Source organism: Erinaceus europaeus, chromosome 10 (assembly GCF_950295315.1).
Source record: "Erinaceus europaeus chromosome 10, mEriEur2.1, whole genome shotgun sequence".
NCBI lineage: Eukaryota > Metazoa > Chordata > Mammalia > Eulipotyphla > Erinaceidae > Erinaceus > Erinaceus europaeus.
The window spans coordinates 1430469-1451935 of record NC_080171.1 but is presented as its reverse complement, the minus strand read 5'-3'; the positions used below and the strand labels follow the sequence as shown (position 1 = coordinate 1451935).

The 21467-nt window shown below is 46.1% G+C and overlaps 1 protein-coding gene across 1 annotated transcript in view; it reads right to left on the bottom strand.

Moving 5' to 3' along the window:
* The window catches only part of SVEP1 (sushi, von Willebrand factor type A, EGF and pentraxin domain containing 1), a 215554-nt gene that overhangs the window by 177513 nt on the left and 16574 nt on the right, over positions 1-21467 (bottom strand). Inside the window, exons 2-3 of the mRNA XM_060199027.1 lie at positions 10959-11214; positions 7483-7659 (exon numbers count right to left, since the gene is read on the bottom strand). Of these exons, the coding sequence (XP_060055010.1) occupies positions 7483-7659; positions 10959-11214 (433 nt within the window). The remainder of the gene's footprint in view (positions 1-7482; positions 7660-10958; positions 11215-21467) is intronic.

Sequence of the window (21467 nt, the reverse complement as noted above, 5' to 3'; positions counted from 1 at the left end):
AGGCTATTTTGAGATTAGATGATTTTTTTCCTTCAGAACCATGCTCAGCTCTGGCTCATGGTGGTGCAGGGGATTGAACCTGGGACTTTGCATGAAAGTATCTTTGCAGAACCACTATGCTATCTACCCCACCCTTTGAAATCTATTTTGGTTGTTGAACTGGATTTAATACCCTACCCTGCTTCAGTTGTATTGAATCCCTGGGGATGGCCTAACAAATGTAATTGTATTACAAAAATCTCGCTTCTTAGCAGAGTATTTTAAGCACTAATCTAAATTCTGTCAAACACTGTTCTGTGTCTTATGTGAATACAGACACAGAAGTGAATACAGAAAGTGTTGTCTTAGCGCAAAGTATCTTTGCCATATGGTCTTCACAGCTGTATAATCACAAGCTAAAAGCACAGGCTTATTTTGAAATCATCTCAAGAAGTCTTGAGTCAAGGGAAATTTAAAATCAGTATAAACAAATTAAATAATGTCTTACGAAAGTGAACTCTGGGGCCAGGCAGCGGCACACCTGGCTGAGTGCACACAAAACAATGCGTAAGGACCCGGGTTCAAGCTCCTGGCCCTCACCTGCAGGGGGAGAACTTCACAAGTGGTGAAGCAGGGCTGTGGGTGTCTGTCTCTTCCCCTCTTTATTTCCCCTCCCCTCTCAATTTCTCTGTCTATATCCAATAAATAATAATTTATAAAATCTATAAAATAATTCATAAATTAATATAATCTTATAAATGTTATAATTCTACAACAATATAATTTTATAATGTATACAACCCATAAATAATTACTTAATTATTATTAATAATAATCGATCATTAATGATAATAAATAAAACAAAGCTAAACTTTTACCGAGCATTTCTCATTCCTAGTTCCTTTATACACCCAGAGACTAAGAACACCGTGTCATCAGAACACATATATTAATCAGGCATCTAGACGCACCAGGAGTAGACTGGGGAGTCAAGGCGTAGGAAGAGTCACTCACGAAAGGCTTATAATAAACGGAATAAGTCATGAATTCGAACAAGTTGAGAACAGAAACACGTTACTGCTTCAAAGAAGTGGCATCACAAAGAGAAACTGTGCAGAGACCAATCCTCCTGTGTAAGTTCTGTGACCACAGGGGCCATCCAGCTCAAGACGGTCCATCCCACCTGCACTGAGAGCCACGTGCGCTTGCCCCAAGAAGCCGTCCAGGACAGACTCTGTCTCCTCACTCCACCCTGCTCAGAGACAGGCGCAGATGCACTGGCTGTGCAGCCGCCTGGCAGGGACAAACATGGAATCAGATCTTCACACAGACTATTTTCATGACACACAGCACTCTCTCACAAGCATGTTCCCCAACGTGGAGCAGAACCACCATCACTAAAAACTGTTTTGCGTCAAGATCTTGTCCACAGGCAGCTGCTGGTGGTGACTGTGGTGCTCAGAGCATGTCCAGGGACCCCATTCCCATGCACTAGGCCTTGAAAGGCCAACAGGGACTCTCACCAGTCAGTCTCCCAGATCTGAGGAAAGATCTGCTCACAGAGCTTCCTCTACGTATCACAGGCCATCTTTGTGGCTTGTAGGAAAAAGGCCCTAGTCTGGGGACTGTAAGACCTTACTTCGATTTTGCTCTTCCACAAACTAGACCATCGGGTAGAGTTACTTATTTCCAGAGTGAATAGTAAGAAAAACCTTCAGAGCTGGCACTACGAATTTACTTTCCTATAAAACCAACCAGAATATAACTTAAAAAAAAAGATTTTTATTAATGAGAAAGATAGCAGGAGAGAAAGAACCAGACATGACTTTGGTACATGTGCTGCTGGGGATCGAACTCAGGACCTCATGCTTGAGAATCCAGTGCTTTATCTACTGCACCACCTCCCAGACCACTTTTTTTTTTTTTAAAGATTTTTATTTACTAATGAGAAAGAGAGCAGGAGAGAAAGAACCAGACAACCAGAATCTAACTTGCCCCAGCACATGACTTTGCCCTAAACAATGGAAACAAACTCTATATTTTTTTTAATATTCAATGACACAACATTCCTCTGTCTTCTCTCTCAGTAGGCTTGATTTTCACTGGCGACTCACAAGATAAAAAACAGTAGTTAGGTGCTGGGGAAACAGCATAATGGTTCTGCAATAGTCTTTTAGCCTGAGGCTCTGAGGTCCTAGGTTCAATCCCCAGCACCACCATAAGCCAGAACTGAGCAGTGTTCTGGTCTCTCCCCCCCCCCCCACATCTTTCCCTCTTTACTTACTCTTTCTAATTAAAATAAAATAAACAAAGTGTTAAAAAGCAGAAAAAAAATCAAAACAAAAAACGGTAGTTAGTCCACCTTTAGTAAGTGCTAGGCTTCCTGACGGCAGCCAGCTGAATGCATGGCAGGTCTTCTTTATTCTCCAGCCATGATTCTCAGGTTAGGGCCACTAATATAGCCTAAAATAGTGAAATTTGTGCAACATAGGTTGTCATGTGTCTTCAAGCTTATCACACAGCCTATCGGTCCTGAGCAATCACACTCTCTTAGCTAAACTATGTGTACACGTATGTTTATATACAGGCATACTTCTGGATACATATACATACACATATGTATCACTGACATGTGTACATGTCATTATTAAACCTACTTTACAGAAGAAACAGAATCAGAAGTGATCATTCAAAGTCATGTAGTAACTGGCAAGGGTTCAATCTGAATCAACTTCCTGTGTTTTTAAAGACTTCTAGCAGAGTTCAGTGTCTCGGGGCTTTGAAAGGCAAAGTCTACCAAGATGTTAGTTTCAAAAATGTAAACTAAGTGCTGTGATATCTTGGAGGCAGCATGGGACTTCAAGAAAAGGCTCTGTCTAAAGCCTGTTAATAGCTGGACATGCCATCTTGAGCAAAATGTTCATATTTTCCAAGGCCTCAATTTCCGCTTAGAAGATGAGGGCTTTAGAACAGAGGCACTTGAAGCTTTGTCCTGGCTGTAAGAGGCCTCTGCTCCACAAAGAGGGTAAATACTTAGCATTCCATTTCTCCTGAGACAGAGACAGCTACTGCCTAGTCATCCTGCAGCTCTGAACTTAAAGGGGCAGGACCCTCATTTTGCTTTCCCTGGGGTCTCTTTTCACCAGCACCAGCCTTGTATTTTGAACTGTGCTCAGAGTGATTTTCAAACTGATTTAGTTAGGTTGTAAGTTCCAAGAAGCTGGGCACCACATCTCCTTACCACTGAAATCCTGGCATAGAGACTGACATAGAGAAGGTGTTCAGTGACGTTTGAGAACTAAATTGGATCTTTTCTAAAACAGATGTTAAAGTGGCCTCATGGCTTCAGATCTTCAGTAGTGAATGAGTTAGAGATAACATTTCTTTCTGTCTGACTGAAAGGAAAGCAATCTGGTGTTTGACGCCACTGGAAGGTGATTCCTGACTATTTTCCTGGCCTGCAGGGAGGTCAGCAAGGAGCACTGCCTCCTGCCTCCTGCGGCTTCTCAGGAGTCTTCTCAGGACTCAGCAGCCCCTCTCCCAGCCCTGCACATGCATAATGAAGAGGGCACAGAGGGAGTCTATGGACACCCAGATTCAGCTTCAGTCTCACCTATACGGAAGGTCATGGGGCCCAGGCTTGCTGATTCACGAGTCAGGACAGATAAGGCCAGCACTGGAGTCCTGAGTCAGGACAGATAAGGCCAGCACTGGAGTCCACTGGGTGCTCCCCTGGGACCGGCCATGGACGTGTTCCTTTCCATCTCCTCTACTAAGGCTCCAGTGACAGACTCATCCAGCCTCGCACATTTCACAGACTCAGCCTGAAGTTCATGGCTTGTACAGACCGCACTTGTTGCACAGCAAGGGGCAGTGGGTTTGCAAACTATACCCTCCTTTCTGGAGCTTATTCTCAGGGGATCTAAGACTGCAGAGCCCTGGAGCAGGGGGATGGGGGCTGAGGCCCTTACACAGCCACCAGGCAGTGCCAGTGGCAGTCTGTCTAGGACCACACAGAAAGCAGATATGCTGACTCCGGCTTCTGCCTCTGCTTGGCAACTGGGATGGGAGGACAGGGCGGGAAAGTGCTCAGCTGAGCTGCTGAGGAGTGTGAGAGGAAGGGAGCAGAGGCAGCTGGCCAACGCTGAGGCAGTTGGGATGTGATCCCCCTCTTCTTCCCTGGTAAAATGAGAATTCCTGCTGGCTGGAGTAGGAACCAGGCCAAGAGAAGGGGAATTCTACTGGGGGAGCCTGGCTGGTCAGCCACAGGGAGGCTGTAACTGCCAGCTAGGCTCAGGGCCAAAGGAGGGAGGGACGGGGAAGGTCAGGAGTGAGGGAGGGACACACAACAACAAGAAGAAATAAAAAGGAGAAGGAGAAGAAAGACCTGTGAGGAGAAGAACAGAGTAGAGAGCCTTGCTTCTGTATCCACAGCAGGTACCCCTTTCCCAACGTGAGAGCAGGAAAAGGTTCCCGCAGACCAGCCCTGCAAGACAAGCTACCATATACTTAGCCATGTGTCCCAAACTTTCCTGACGAGTATCAATTTTCAAAGGGATACATTCTTCTAAAACTGGGTTGTGGCAGAGCTGTCAGTTACAAAGAAGTGTCCTAGTGAAAGAGAAAAACAAGCAAAATGCTTTCATAGCAAAGCCACAAACTATTTTTCATCACATCAGATACTTCCAAAGACACTACGCAGAACACCAGACTGCGACACTTCTCTTGAGGCCTCTCTACTTCAAATACTAAGGCATAGGAGTCTGGAGGAGGCCAAGTTAGCCAGGCAGATGAAGAGAATTCCACTCTGGAGTGAGGGCACAATCAGAATGTGTTGGTGCTCCGCTGAGGTGACTACCAAACAGCTAGACCACCCAAAGAATGTCGCACTGGGGGGTAAGGACCTCACCAGTTAGAAGTGGTCTGCAGACCACCCCATGGCTTCCACCTGTCACACAGAGACTGTGGCCTGTGGACCAGAACCCCACAGCTTCTACCTGTCACACAGAGACTGTGGCTTGCAGACCAGAACCCCATGGCTTCTACCTGTCACACAGAGGCTGTGGCCTGCGGACCAGAACCCCAAGGGCTCCTACCTGTCACACAGAGACTGTGGCCTGCAGACCAGAACGCCACAGCTCCTACCTGTCACACAGAGGCTGTGGCCTGCGGACCAGAAACCCACAGCTCCTACCTGTCATACAGAGGCTGTGGCCTACAGACCAGAACCCCACAGCTTCTACCTGTCATACAGAGGCTGTGGCCTGCGGACCAGAACCCCACCGCTTCTACCTGTCACACAGAGATTGTAACCTTCGGATCAGAACCCCACAGCTTCTACCTGTCACACAGAGGCTGTGGCCTGCGGACCAGGACCCCACAGCTCCTACCTGTCACACAAAGGCTGTGACCTGCGGATCAGAAGCCCACCGGCTTCTACCTGTCACACAGAGGCTGTGGCCTGCAGACCAGAACCCCACAGGCTTCTACCTGTCACACAGAGACTGTGGCCTGCTGACCAGGACCCCCCAGCTCCTACGTGTCACACAGAGACTGTGGCCTGCAGACCAGAACCCCACGGCTTCTACCTGTCACACAGAGACTGTGGCCTGTAGACCAGAACCCCACGGCTTCTACCTGTCACACAGAGACTGTGGCCTGTAGAACAGAACCCCACGGCTTCTACCTGTCACACAGAGACTGTGGCCTGTAGAACAGAACCCCACGGCTTCTACCTGTCACACAGAGACTGTGGCCTGTAGACCAGAACCCCACGGCTTCTACCTGTCACACAGAGACTGTGGCCTGTAGACCAGAACCCCACGGCTTCTACCTGTCACACAGAGACTGTGGCCTGTAGAACAGAACCCCACGGCTTCTACCTGTCACACAGAGACTGTGGCCTGCGGGCCAGAACCCCACGGCTTCTACCTGTCACACAGTGACTGTGGCCTGAAGATCAGGACCCCACAGCTTCTACCTGTCACACAGAGACTGTGGCCTGCGGACCAGAACCCCACCGCTTCTACCTGTCACACAGAGATTGTAACCTTCGGATCAGAACCCCACAGCTCCTACCTGTCACACAGAGGCTATGGCCTGCGGACCAGGACCCCACAGCTCCTACCTGTCACACAGAGGCTGTGACCTGCGGATCAGAACCCCACCGGCTTCTACCTGTCACACAGAGGCTGTGGCCTGCAGACCAGAACCCCACAGCTCCTACCTGTCACACAGAGGCTGTGGCCTGCGGACCAGAACCCCAAGGGCTCCTACCTGTCACACAGAGACTGTGGCCTGCGGACCAGAACCCCAAGGGCTCCTACCTGTCACACAGAGACTGTGGCCTGCAGACCAGAGCACCACAGCTCCTACCTGTCACACAGAGGCTGTGGCCTGCAGACCAGAACCCCACAGCTCCTACCTGTCATACAGAGGCTGTGGCCTGCAGATCAGAACCCCACAGCTCCTACCTGTCACACAGAGACTGTGGCCTGCGGACCAGAACCCCACGGCTTCTACCTGTCGCACAGAGACTGTGGCCTGCAGACTAGAACCCCACGGCTTCTACCTGTCACACAGAGGCTGTGGCCTGCAGACCAGAACCCCACAGCTTCTACCTGTCATACAGAGGCTGTGGCCTGCGGACCAGAACCCCACAGCTTCTACCTGTCACACAGAGACTGTGGCCTGTAGACCAGAACCCCACAGCTTCTACCTGTCACACAGAGGCTGTGGCCTGCAGACCAGAACCCCACAGCTCCTACCTGTCACACAGAGACTGTGGCCTGCAGACCAGAACCCCACGGCTTCTACCTGTCACACAGAGACTGTGGCCTGCGGACCAGAACCCCACGGCTTCTACCTGTCACACAGAGACTGTGGCCTGAAGATCAGTACCCCACAGCTTCTACCTGTCACACAGAGACTGTGGCCTGCAGACTAGAACCCCACGGCTTCTACCTGTCACACAGAGGCTGTGGCCTGCAGACCAGAACCCCACAGCTCCTACCTGTCACACAGAGGCTGTGGCCTGCGGACCAGGACCCCACGGCTTCTACCTGTCACACAGAGACTGAGCCAACTTTTGACCTTAGTGCCTACCAAACCAGTCTGTATGTGAACTGGTTATCCAATTGCTTACCAACAAAAACAGGTCTTGATTGCATTCTGAGTCTGCACCGAAGTGTCAAGAGCCCTCACAAGCCCCTCTGCTTCCTGTCGGAACTCTGCCGCCTCCATGTGAACCAGCCGGAGCCAGCCTGGAGACAGGCCACATCCAGGGCAGCTCGGCGTCCCGGACAGAGCCCCGGAGGGCCAGATGGCCAGCAGATGCCCTCGGCAGGAAGTCCACTCAGCTCACAGCCCAGAGCACACGCAGGAGACTGTGGGCCTGAGCCAGAGTAGCTTCCCAGCTGACGCTGAAGGAGAGTCTGTCAGTGCTGGGCCGTCAGTGGTCGCCTAGCAGCATATGACTAGTGGGCGAGAGCTCTGGGGACTCACCTGTGCACTCCTGCTGCAGGCCTCTGCCGTAGTGGCCCTTCTCACAGACGCACTCGAACTGGCCCGTGTGTGTCCCACACTTGCAGCTGGCCATGCCGTCACAGCAGTCCCTGCCGGCTTCACAGAGATATGAGCAGTGGGACATGTCCTCTTGAATAAAGCTCCCAGAAGGCAGGTCTACCAAAGACAATGACAGATGGCAGAGGGTGATAAAAGTGATCTCACGTGCCAACGCCACAGCCCGAGGCCTCTAAATCCAGGGTGAGCCGGACAAAACATGGTTTCATATCTGCCAAGCTCCCCGGGCACCCTCCTCCCACCAGATATAAGCGTGTGTTCTGTGCGCAGACAGACTGGGGGCTGGTTTCAGCCAGTGAAGCTGTTTCAGTCTGGGAAGCCATCATAAGTTCTTCGGGCCGGTCTGGGGCAGGGCCAGGAAGAAATCAGGCAGCTCCAGGTGCAGCAGGAAACGCTGCCTCGGCCCCACAGGCCACTGCGGCCTGCTCACTGGCCACGTCCCACCGCATGAGCACGAGGCCAGAAGGCAGTTCCTAGACTTATAAGATCCTCCTTCAAATAGGAGGATCAAGCCTTAGACCCAGCCTCTGCCTTACAAGAGCTGACTGGAAGGTACCAGTTAGAGAGCGGATCCCGTCACCCCCATAGAGACTGGTGTCTGACTTCATGCACAACGGCCGCAGAACAATGTCACAGAAACGCCATGCTGCTCTGCCCTAGTGCAGCACAGCTTCCGGCCAGCCCCTGCCTCTCTGAAGGGAGTTCCAGAGCTGTGCTTTCTTTCCGTCCCATCTCCTCTCTGCCTCTCGGTCGGCCTCCAAGTCAGTTCACAGTGGTGATGCGCCAGAGGCAAATAAAAAAAAAAAGAAGAAGAATTTGAAAAAAGACTTAGTACACAAAGCTGAACCACAACATTAGGATCTGGCTCGTCTTTTAATTTTAAATAAGGTTTCATGCATTATGTAAATGGAGACTGTATTGATCACTGAATCATGTTGTGAAGAGAAACAGGCTGGAATTTAGTGACTAAGGCAAAGTTCTTCAGACAGTCTTTAGCAGGTCAGGGTAAGGTTGAATAACACAGAATAGACAGCCTATAGGCAGAAATAAGTTCAATTTACCCTGTGGAAGCTTTTCAGAATTCTTTGCCTCAATTCCAGTGCTAGGTGCTAGGTCCATGGTGCTAGTACCAGGATTCAGATGAGTGAACTGAAGCAAGACACACCTGGAATGCAGCGGAATTCCTGGAGAGGAGCCTGGTGATAGCCTCGCTCATGAACCACCGGCCCTTTGCACCAGGACTCTGAGTGACGGGCAGGGCAGAGAGAAGGGGAGACTCCAGTCTCTTTCCTTGAGGAAAGAGCCGGACTTTCCTTGAGGAAACAGCCGGACTTCCTACAATGACCAGCCGGCTTGGAGCATGTGCTTGTGTGCCCTGCGAGTGACAACACTGCGTACGTGATATGACTTCATGACCTGTCTGTAGTCTTTGCCGGGCTGTCTTTCCACTCCACATGCCACTTCCTTGAGAGCAAAGGGAGCCCCGTTCGTGGATGTCTGCATGTGCTAAGCACCATACTTGGTGAGACTAATTCCACTGAGGACTGAGGAGACAACAAACCGTTATGCAAAAAAAATAAAATAATAATAACTTCTAAGCCTAAGGCATCAGGGTCCCAGCTTCAATCTCAGCACCACTATAAGAATCCAACAGTATTCTGGTATCTAAAAAAAAAATTAATTAGTACTCCTGACAAAATTACAGTCAATAGGTTATAATGTCTTCACTTTGAAAATAGAAGAAATTGAAGGTCACAAATGTTACACTAGCTGCCTAAAAGATAATAATAATAATAGATAGTTTGGGGGGCTTGGGGAAATGAGTCAAGTGGTTCTCACTAGCCTACCTGTTCCTTCTAATAATCTTATATGCGTGATTTTTATTTCTTACTCTACTAGTAAGAAATCTAAAGAATATCCAAGTTTAATAATTTTGTCAAGAATCACTCAACTTTTTCTTCTTTTTTCCTGTATCCACTACTAGCCTGAGGTCCTACTCAAAATCACTTCTCTTGGGACAACAGCTGAGATGATGTCGTCAGTGTGAACAGTAACCGCTCGAGGCCTCACACGGCCACGGGTGACCTGCCCATCAGAGCAAATCATTCACATGAGTATTTGCAAGGGTCAAGCTTGGTTTGCAGTGGAGCTTTGCCCTATGTTGTGCACATTCACTCATCTTAGATTGTACAGACAAACATTCTTTAAGGTTATGTTAAAAAATGAGGTACCACTTTACTCCTGTGAGAATGTCATACATCAGAAAAGGTAACAGCAGCAAATGCTGGAGAGGTTGTGGGGTCAAAGGAACCCTCCTACACTGCTGGTGGGAATGTCAGTTGGTCCAGCCTCTGTGGAGAGCAGTCTGGAGAACTCTCAGAAGGCTAGAAATGGACCTGCCCTATGGTCCTGCAATTCCTCTCCTGGGGATAGATCCTAAGGAGCCCAAAACACCCATCCAAAGAGATCTGTGCACACATATGTGTACACATACAGCACTGGTGTCTTCCTGCAGTGTACTGGGACCAATCAAGGCCCGGGTAGTCCCCCGTCTTGGGACTTTATTGCTCCTGTGTCTCCGTGTGAGTTCTGGCCGAGTCCTGATTAGAAGCACTAAGCAGCTCTCTGAACGTTTACTTCATCCTTCCAGATAACTGTGATGAGACCCAAGTCAAGGCCTCCCACTCTGTGTGTGGCCTCCACACACCTACACACATCACACTGGTGCTAAGTCCCTAGGCATGACCATATGGGCAGTTCAGGGCGGCACCCCGCAGTTGCTGCGGCTGAAGGCAGTCTTACGGGGAGCCACATGCAGCTCCTACTTATACACCTCGGTGCTTCCCATAGCATGCAATGGACTGCACACTCGCTGAAGTTCCTTCAAAATAGTTTTGAGATTATCTTTATTGGATAGAGAAAGGAAGGGGGAGATAGAGAGACAGAGAGACACCTGCAGCCCTGCTTCACCACTTACAAAGCTTTTCCCGTGCAGGTGGGGACCAGGGCCTCGAACCTGGGTCCTGTGCACTGTAACATGTGTGCTCAATCAGGTGCACCACCACCCGGCCCCTCTCAGTGAAGCTCTTACTGTTATTCTCCAGGGGAAATCAAAGAGTGAGAAACTTCATTTATTTGTTTATTCATATATCATTTCTTTATTGATTCTACTTCTAAAAGCTTTACCTATTTGCGTACTTACCCTAATGAGAGAGAGAGGAGCAGAGCAGCCAGTCACTGGAGCATCACCCCAGCACTTGTGGTGATGAGCATGGGCCATAGGCCTTCCCTGAGTCTGTCTGTCTGTCCTGCCCTCCAGCATGGGAGCCATCCCTCCCTCCCCAGATGCTGCAAACCCCACTGAGCGCTGCCCTGTCATGGCCCACGGCTTCTGTTACCTTCGTGCAATGATCTGCGAGCCAAGGCCTCGAATTCTTCAAAACTGTGGAGAAGAAAGCAGTGTTCCTCCTTTGGGCTGGAAGCCATGTCATTCAGCTCGCGGATGTTCCCTTGCCATATGCCAAAGGTGAAGATCTCGACTCCCCAGTCCCGCAGAGAGGCGGCAACCGGCCTAGGGTCTCCTCCGTTGGAATATCCGTCCGTGATGAGGAATACCACTTTGGTGGCGTTTTCTCGAGAGTGAGCAAGAATTTGCTGCAGTGAAATTGGGAAAGTTAGTGTGAGTTTGCACCTCGCTGGCCTACTGTGCGTAGTCCCTACTTGTTCCACGGCCTTTCTGAAGAGTGCTAGCATTTTGCCAAGGGGGACTGGAAGAACGCCGTGCAGTAGAGCGGACGTAAGCAGAGCAAGAGTGTGCAGTGGTCTCCTCCCGGGATCACAACAGACCCCAGCAGGAGCAGCACCATGGCCGTGGTGTTTGCTGAAGAGCAGCAGCACAGGCTTGTGGGATAATTGTCGCCAATGTTAGATCGTAGGATTGGCTGTTCTTGACAGATTTCTGGCTCCCCAAATGGGAACCTAATCTCGATCCCAGGCCTACACTCTGCCTACCAGTCTATGACCTACCTGCCTAGTTAAACTCTCTCTCGATCATGCACTACAGGCCTAGCTAGAAGGTTCTTTCTGATATCATATCACTAGGGAAATGTTGAGTTATGAGATGTTTATTCTCCAACTAGAAACCAGTCAAATAGAATGCTGCTTTTCCAGAGTTGTTCAGAACAGACTTGCTTTCTGTGTTTGTTCTCCACTGCTCCTTAAAAACACAGAATTAATTCAATGTTCCATCTTTTTAAAGACCACCCAGTATTAGCACAAAATCAAGATTTTTTTTGTGTGTGGCCTTCCCTTGTTGAGAAAATGCTAATTCACACCTGGATTTTGTTATTTTTTAGGATAAGTGAGCTGTGATGACCATGTTACATGCTATTGCTTCTCTGATGGAATGACTTTTAAAGGCATCGATTGCCACCAACGCTTTATAACATCAAGCTAAAAGTCCAGGAATGCAGTGATGAATCTGGCATTGTGATTAATTTTCTTGTTCTCTTCACTAGAAATGGATAGGAAGACCAAGATGAGTCAGGGTGTATTATCCAGAAAGTTGCAGGCAGCATTCACTATTAAGCAATAATTTGAGAAACTATATTCTCAGAAGGTTGTCTAGACAAGCAGCAATGCCACCCTGTTTCCTTAAGGGCAAAAGGAGACGATACAGTTAAAAAGTAACTTTGCTTTGATTTTTTTTTTTTAGGAGGCGGGGAGATGCAGACACCAGCCCCTAATTCTCTCAGATTCTGACTCAATGCATCTGTGCTAGTGTTTGAAAAATTGGTATTTTTCTTTTCTCTTCTACAGTGCTTGAGGCTATCATGACATTTCTCTTCCTCTGCAGTTGAGTTTGAGACATTATCAGATTCCTCATTAACTATGTTTTCCCCCTATCATTTGATTCAGTAATTCCACTTTCGAAGACAGAATGGGGGAAAAGTCAGACAGCATCAGGGATCACCCCCAGAACCCTGAACACAATCTCCAAAAACATTCCTCTCTAAAAGGAACCACCAAAGCATAGGGAGTATTGGCTGATGGCCTGTGGAGCATATGCAATATGCAGGGCAGGGTGGAGACTGTCATGAGGGGAGGCAAGAGGCTGTTCAAGGCTAGTGAGGGCACGACAAGAACAGAAGCCGTGCTGAAGTTTGCTTCTCACCAAAGGTAGTATGAGTGGCAAAACCCTGGGCTGGTCTTAAGTGCACTAAATGTGACAGGTGCTCTTATGTGCACATCACACTTGAGGCCAGCACACACCACAAGTGAAGAGTGCTGTCAATGCAAACAGTAACTGGAGTGAGCTGAAATCCACCCCCCCCCCCATTTCGTACTACTGTCTTACTGATGGCACAAAGTAAAGTATTGATCATCTTGAAAATCATCCACAACATTGAAAGGATAACTCTAGGTAGGCCAGTTTAATCCCCAGCACATGGCTTTTATGATTCTGTACTCTGTCCAGTGGTGAACTCTTTCCTGTGAGCTTTTCATAACAACCTCCACGACCTCTCCCCTAAAGTGTTAGTTTAGACTTCTCTCCCTTCAACAAGGCCATGACAATTCGTCCTGAGCAAGGCACACAACTATGAGAGCTCTTATGGAAAGAAGAAAGGAAAAAGCAAGACATCTTCTGTACTGTATTGTTTGCAGAGCCAGAGTAGGTGCTCATAAATCTGTTACGAATGAATGAATGAATGAATGAATGAATGAATGAACGAACGAATGAACGAACGAATGAGTGAGTGAGTGAATGAATGAGTGGGGCAGTAAAGAGAAAGCTGTCTGAGCGTTTAGAGAGAGCACAGGAATTTCTGAAATGTCCCTGTGAGTGCATGTGTGCACTGCGTCTTTTGTAGTTTTATACAAAGATATTTTTATGCTTACTTTCATTCTGCAGGAAACACACATTGCCTTGTGAAATTAATCTTATCTCCTGTCAACTAACCTTCTTTACCTCCCGAATTAGGACTTGGGGAGCTTCCTTGGCCTACAACTCATCACACAGAGAACAGCAAGCTGCACTGCTACTGCCCTAGTCCCCTTCAGAGAACTGGTGAGGGTTCACAGGAGCTGTCACATCTGCTGGCAAGACAACATATTATGCTTAAAATATCAAGAAGATGAGCAGGACACACAGTTCAAGCAAAGAATTACACAAGGTCTGGTTCTGAAACACAGTTTAGGTGCAGAGTTGTGTGTGATTTACTGAGAATAATTTAGTGGCCACTCCTCACCCCCATAATCTTTGTGCTCTATTGTACCAAATAAAAACACGACAAATTCAATAAAAATATTTTTCATCCCACAGAACCGAGCTGTAAATAGATGTGTGGTAATATCTGTGGAATGTGGTGGAGGTCCAGCCCTCGAGTTGCTTTTAGCGTTCTTGGAGTAGCTCACATCATCTATCCTCCCTAAGAGGTTTTAGAACTAGAATCTGGGGCTCAGAATCTTGAATGGACACACTCTCTGCCAGCAAAGGGAAGCTCAGCCCAGTCTTGGTATGGCAGAAGGGCATCACCATCTGCATCACATCAAGCCTCTGGTTAGCTCGTAGAAGAATCTGGCAGGGAAGTCCACTCCTCTCACACAGTAAAAGTCACGAGAATGACAAAAATGTGAGATTGTGCAATGCCGTCCTAAAACCCAAGAGCCATCAGTGTTGCACAAGACTGCAGCCTCCTGCCCCTCTCCCAAAGTCAGGCCACAAGGGAACTGTTTTGAAAGATGATCTTGAGAGAGAAAAGAGGACAAAACAAACCTCACTTGAGGGTCAATTCTGTCCTTGGGCTCTCCTCATTATATGTACAATTACTCATCCCTGCCACCCCTGACCTCCAGGAGAGCACAGGTCACCTTTAAGAAATCTGCCTCATTGTGTCTGAGCAGGGCTACTCCGAGGATGGACTAGTAAACGGTCAGTGTTTCCATGGGGCTGACAATTTACGTTCTATACTCTCCTGCTTGCAGCAAACATTAAGTACAAACAAGACATGAGCAACATAATAGCTTTTGTACTATTCAAAATCCAAGATTTTGCCAAATTTCATTTATTAGTGATTTCATTTGAATATTCAAATATTCCTCAGTTCAAGGAACGTTTTGTATTTTAAAGATGATTTTTGAGAGAAGAAACTATTTGCTGGTTCAGCATTTCCTAGGTTTCATATATTCTATCCTTGTCTCACATTTCTTTATTTATTCATTTATTTACTTATGTTTACCAGAGCACTGCTCAGCTCTGATGGTGCTGGGGATTGAACCTGGGACTTTGGACCCTCAGGCATGAGAGTCTTTGCGCTACCCCCCTCATTTTTTTTTTAACCACATGCTACTTCCTTCTTCATTTGGTGGAAGTCTTTGAGACTTTGTTTCCATGGCACTGTAAGGGGTTTACAGTGTTGATTCTCTCTTCTACTTCTAATTAGGAATTATTCCTGGCGTTGCATTTTATTTTCTTTGCTACAATATTTCTTTATTTTACACAGTTCTTTTTAGTTTCTAAGGCAGTTTCTCTTCAGTTTGGTTCACCCCTCATCTCTCCTCAGCATTTCCGTGCTTTATTTATTTATATTAGGTACAAGGAACACATGCTTCCAAGCACTTAATCCTGTTTTTCACAGTGAGTTACGTACTGGATAGGCATCTTATGTTCTATTGTTATTTTATTTTGCAAGATTTTTCAAAGAATCCAAATAGAGAACATTTTTCCCTTTTCTATGAATGTAGAGATATGTTCAGTCATCGTTTCTGTAAAAAAAAAAACACAATAAGTAACTGGATTAGAGTGTTAGAACACAAGGTATAAAGTTCGCCACTTTTATTGTTGGTGGTGTTGTCCCTGTAATAAGCTGATAACTGGCCCACATGACCAGTGAAAAGAGTTAGAAATAAACGGCCCAGTGGATGGGGCTTGGGACTCGCACTGCTGACGCTCCTGGTTTGATCCCTGGCACTTTGTATACTGGAGAGGTGCCCTGGCTTCTCATTCTCATGTGAAACTCTCTTCTTCCCTACCTCATATAAAAGAATAGCATGAACCTTCAAAGTCAGTCCCATGCTATGCTCAGCCACAGGATGAAGACCAGCACTGTCCAGAGAACTGCCTCCGCTGCCTGGCCTGCTGAATGCTCTGGGAGGCACTGGGGCTCCGAGCCACAACAACTGTGTGACGTGCTTACATAGGGTCACTGCAACCGAGGGCCTGAGCTTATAATTTTACTTGATTTCAAGTAGTTACATCAGTTACTTATTTTGTAGGCATCACCGGGGACTGAACCCAGGGTTTTGTTTATGTGTGATACCCAGCACAGTGATAGTTCAGTCCCCTACTACACCATAAGCCAGATCTGAGCAGTGCTCTAGTAATAAAAATAAATTGATGAATAAGTAAGTAAAGAAAAAAAGAAGCAGAGCAAGGAAATGACAAGGCTAGGAGAGACAGCATAATGGTCATGAAAACAGACTTCATGTCGGAGGCCACAAGGTCCCAGACTCCGTCCCCAGCAACACCACCATCAACCAGGACTGAGCAGTGCTCTGGCAAGAAAACAAACTGAAATGGCCAAAAGGTATCCAAAAAATAAATTTCGACTTCTTTAATGAATAAAGATTTGAACTGCAGAGCTACTTCGTGGACATGGTAGTATCTCAAGGCAGCAATGGAGGCAAGGCCTAACCTCAAAGCACTGCCGGGGCAGAGAGGGGCTTCTGTGGGCATGGCGAGAGGGCGGCAGCACAGGTCAGACCCACCAAGCCATGGATGACACGAACACGAGCGAGGTGCTGAGGGGGAGACTCCTGGGGCTGAGAAGCCACTCTGGGAGTCTGCCAGGTGACGCGCCACTTCTGGTCTGACTTTGAGCAAAAAAGGACTGTTGAAGGGAGGAGAAGATCCTCTAAGACACCAATTAAACACGAAACTGTGAGCTCCATTGCCATAGCCCCACAGAGGCTGGCGCAGCAGCAGGGAAACCTCTACTGACATTCGGGGCACAGAAGCGGCCGATGACTCAGGACAGAATCTACGCTTCCCAGGGTCTGCAGGTGTGGCTACGGAGTAGGAGCCTTTGCACATCTTTCTCCTGGTAAACTAGGAAAAACAGTCAATAACTGCCTCAGAACGCACCGAATACAAGCAAGATTGGTTCAGAAACTCACAGGACAACAGAGCACTGCTTGCCTCTCACTGGTGGTGGGGCGGGGGACTGGGCCTGGGATGTTGGACCCTCGGGGATGAGGAGTCTCTTTCCTAACCACTGTGCTACCTATCTCTACTCTGTTTGATCTCTTGGTTACACGTGAGGGATTAAGATAAAAAAAAAACTCTATCTCAGACACCAATAGGTTGCAGGGAAGATAAGTCATACACAATTCACCAACAATATAAGAAGGGTTTAGCAGCCATTGTGCTTCACCTCAGGAATTGAGGTGAGATTGTACGGATGCACATTCTATTCAAGTCCACACAGGACATTCTCAAGGCTAGAACATAGGTTAGGCCACAAAGACGGTGTCAACAAGTTCAAGAGCACTGAGATCATCCCAAGCATCTTCTCAGACCACAGTGAAATTAAAGTAACACTTAATAATAAGCAAAAAATTAGTCGAAGTCCCAACATAAGGAAATTCAGCAGTACCTTGCTTATCAACTACAGTGTCAAAGAGGAAATTAAGGAAGAAATGAGAACTTTTTAGAATCAAATTAAAATGAAGACACACATTATCAAAACATTTGGGAAAGGCAGTACTGAGAGGGAAGTTCGTAGCCACACAGGCACACATTAGGAAACAAGAAAAAGTTCAAGCAAACAACATGACTGCACACCTTAAATATTTAGAAGAATAGGAATGAAGGAACCTTAAAGCAACCAGAGGGACTGAAATAACTAAAGTTAGGGTGGAAACAAACAACATCGAAAACAAGAGAACCATACAAAAGATCAATGAAGCTAACTGCTGGCTCTTTGACAAACTAAACAAAATTGACAAACTCTAAGCCAGACCCACTAAAATAAGGGTGGAGAAAAAGGGGGAGACTCGTATAAGTTGGATTGTAAATGAAAGAGGAGCTATCACAACAGACACCATAGAAATCCAGCATATCGGGGAGTCGGGCGGTAGCGCAGCAGTTAAGCAAACATGGCACAAAGCGCAAGGATCGGCATAAGGATCCCAGTTCGAGCCTCCAGCTCCCCACCTGCAGGGGAGTCGCTTCACAAGCGGTGAAGCAGGTCTGCAGGTGTCTGTCTTTCTCTCCCCCTCTGTCTCCCCTCCTCTCTCCATTTCTCTCTGTCCTAACAAAGACGACATCAATAACAACAACAATAATTACAACAACAATAAAAAAGACAACAAGGGCAACAAAAGGGAAAATAAATAAAATAAAAATAGAAAAAGAAATCCAATGTAACCTGCGAGGCTTCTATGAACAACCATATGCCACCAAGCTAGAGAACTCTGAAGAAATGGACAAGTTCCAAGATACCTAGAAACTTCCAGAATTAAACAAAGATGAACCCGAAGATATAAACAGGCCAATCAATTTGAAACAGTTGTCAAAAGCCCCAAGAATAAAAGTCCTGGACCAGTTGGTTTTACAAATTAATTCTACAAAATCTTCAAGGAAGAGTTAATACCTCTATTTTTAAGTCTTCTAAAGGGAGTCGGGCAGTAGCGCAGCTGGTTAAGCGCACATGGCGCAAAGTGCAAGAACTGGTGTAAGGACCCTGGTTCGAGCCCCCGGCTCCCCACCTGCAGGGAGGTCGCTTCACAGGTGGTGAAGCAGGTCTGCAGGTGTCTATCTTTCTCTCCTTCTCCCTGTCTTCCCTTTCTCTCTCCATTTCTCTCTGTCCTATCCAACAATGACATCAACAACAATAATAATAATAACTATAGCAACAAAAGGAAATAAATATTTAAAAAAGGCTTCCAAAAGACTAAAGACACAGGAATACTCCCTTCCAGCTTCTGTGAAGCCAACATCACTCTGATACTAAAAGCAGACAGGGATACAACCAAAAAAAGAAAACTACAGACCAATTATCTTGATGAACATGGATGCTAAAATATTGAATAAAATTCCATCCAACTGTATACAGCAGTATATTAAAAAGACTGTTCATCATGACCAAGTGGGGTTTATCCCAGGGAAGTAAGGTTGGTTTAATATACGTAAATCAATCAATATGATCCACCACATCAATAAAAGCAAGACCAAAAACCACATGGTCATATCAATAGATGCAGAGAAAGTCTTTGACAAAATCTTCCCCTCCCACACACATCTCTTTCTTTAAAATAAAATACAGTTTTAAATTGAAGAGCAAAGAAATTGTGACTTCACTAGGTTAAAAAGTGAATCATTTTACTAACTTGTTTAATTCTAATAGTTAAGTATTGGACATGTAGATTCAACTAATAACATTTAAGTATTATTACAGGAAATCTAAATATGTAACTAAGAAATAAAAATATAAATATTTATTTTTTAACTTATGTTACCAAATAAATATTGGGCTATTATACAGTAGACACTGTGGTAGGGATTTCAAATTATATTTTCAAATTATATTTGATGACTCTATAGACCCAATGATTAAAAATAAACAAAAACAATGACAAAAGTGTGACAGACACACAGGAATCATATTTAATGTCTCATTTATTTTAACTACTTACTCCAGTGTCTTAGACTGAAACCTTAAGAAGACAGACATGGAGGCTTGAGTAGCATTTAGGTTATTTTCACTGCAGTCTAGCCAAATCACAGAAAATCTGCAAGGTCAAAAAAGAACTTAATCTCAGATTATTGGCCACAGAGTTTTTCCACCCACATGCATGCTTGAGTTATTAAATATGGACACAAATCATTTTCAAATGGGCCCATAGGGACAGGACATCAAACTGGACACTGGTGTGTACATGAGTTGATGAGTAGCAGATTTAATCAAGGCTAGAAAAAAAACAACAGAAGAAATATGCCACAGACCAGACAAGTTTCTATGTGCCAAATTCCAGCATCTATTCTATAAACACACGGGAATTAAAGAAACTCTGGATAGCAAAAATAAAGTCATCAGAATCCCAGTGAAAATGAACATGGACTCAGGAGCATTTCACTTTAAAAACTTGCCGTGCACTCCAATATTCTAAAATCCAATGTAACTGTTACTACCACCATCATGAATCAAACCATAGAATGATGTCAGTTGACATTCTCAGTGCTTACCTACTGTCAGCAGGCAACAACCCATAAAGACAAAGGTATCAAAGACTTGTGCCAGGGATTCAAAGAAAAAGGTAAAACATTTTCAAATGATATCTGGGTAACAGTTTATAATTTTACACAACTTAGGCAAAGAATGTAGGGGCACTTAATATGACAGGGAGATCTGTAATAAACCATTGACCAAATTCATGCTAAGACATTCTCGTTAACTTGGGGGATAGAGCAAAGAGAGACTCCATTACTCCTTGTGTGGGACATCTGGCTCAGCTAGTGAAGGGAAAAAGCAGAAGGCCTAATAAAAGTTACTCACATCTCAGATGAAAGAATAAAATCCAAAGCAAATACTGAGATCAGCTGAGAATGAGGAAAATGTGTTTGAGTTTCACCATGGTGATGTGGAAACCGTGGCTCCTGGGAAAATGCAGACTATGATGCATCTTTGTAGGGCCTGACCTAAGAAATGGTTTTCTTTTTTCTTCCAGTTTTAAAGACCCTGAAGGAGAATCAACTGCCTGGGAGGTCCACAAAACTTGAATTTTTTGGCTTTAAAAATATATTTTTTTATTTATTACTGGATAGAAACAGAGAGAAACTGAGAGGGGAAGGGAGAGGTAGAGAGGGAGAGAGACAGAGACACCTGCAGACCAGCCTCACCACTTGCAAAGCTTTTCCCCTGCAGGTGAGGATGAGGGGCTTGAACCTCGGTCCTTGCACACTGTGATGTGTGCACTTAACCAGGTGTCCAATGCCTGCCCACCACAAAAATTTTATAGATGACATTTGTACTGTAATAACAGTCCCCACAGAACTTAGAAACATAACAAGAATGTCCTCTTTCCTGCTCATGTTACCTGCCCCTTTGGCGTGTGGCTCTGCCACGTCTGATTCTGGGACATGGTCTGACGGAATCAGACAGAGCAGCCGTGAAAATGATCACCATCAAACACAGGCTGTGCTAGGGAAAGAGGTCTGGAAAGTCTTGGGCACCAATGGAATAGTCTAGTTGGACCACATCATAACCAATCAAAGCATATGTGTCAGAACTAGTTAGACGGACCTGCCCAACCAAGAGGCAATCATTATTAAATCACTAATAACTTTAAGTGTATATAACTTTGAACTAAAGTAATTTGTGTAGTCTTACAATGAAACTTCATGAAGGACTTTGACACTTGCTTGTCAGAACAACTGGATAGTCCCTTTCAGTGAAGGGGTATTTGTTGGAAGCATGGAGCATAGCTCTCCAAGCCCAAGAACAGGAGAAGAATTAGGCCTCCAGAGAGACTGGAGAAGGAACAGCCAGGAACCAGGAACCACGAACCTTGGCGACTACCTGCCACCACCTTCCATTTCCTCCCAGAGTCCCTGAGTGTCTTGTCTCTGTTTTTTTGTTTGTTTGTTTTTTTGTGCATCTTCTCCCCTCATTCCTTCCCTGATGGAATTCCCCTAGTTCTATGAGTATACTGCTAGGATCCTACTCCATATACCATGGCAACCAAACAGAACAAGGGCAAGAAAATTACCGTCTCGTCTACAGTTCTTTGGCCTCCAGTCTACTTCCTTGGGGGGAAGAATATGAATGATGCTCTGCACTACAAAATTGTCACTCTCAATCTGAAGAAAACAGGGAGCCCCAGGGGTGGATGGGAGTCTGAGGAGGAAT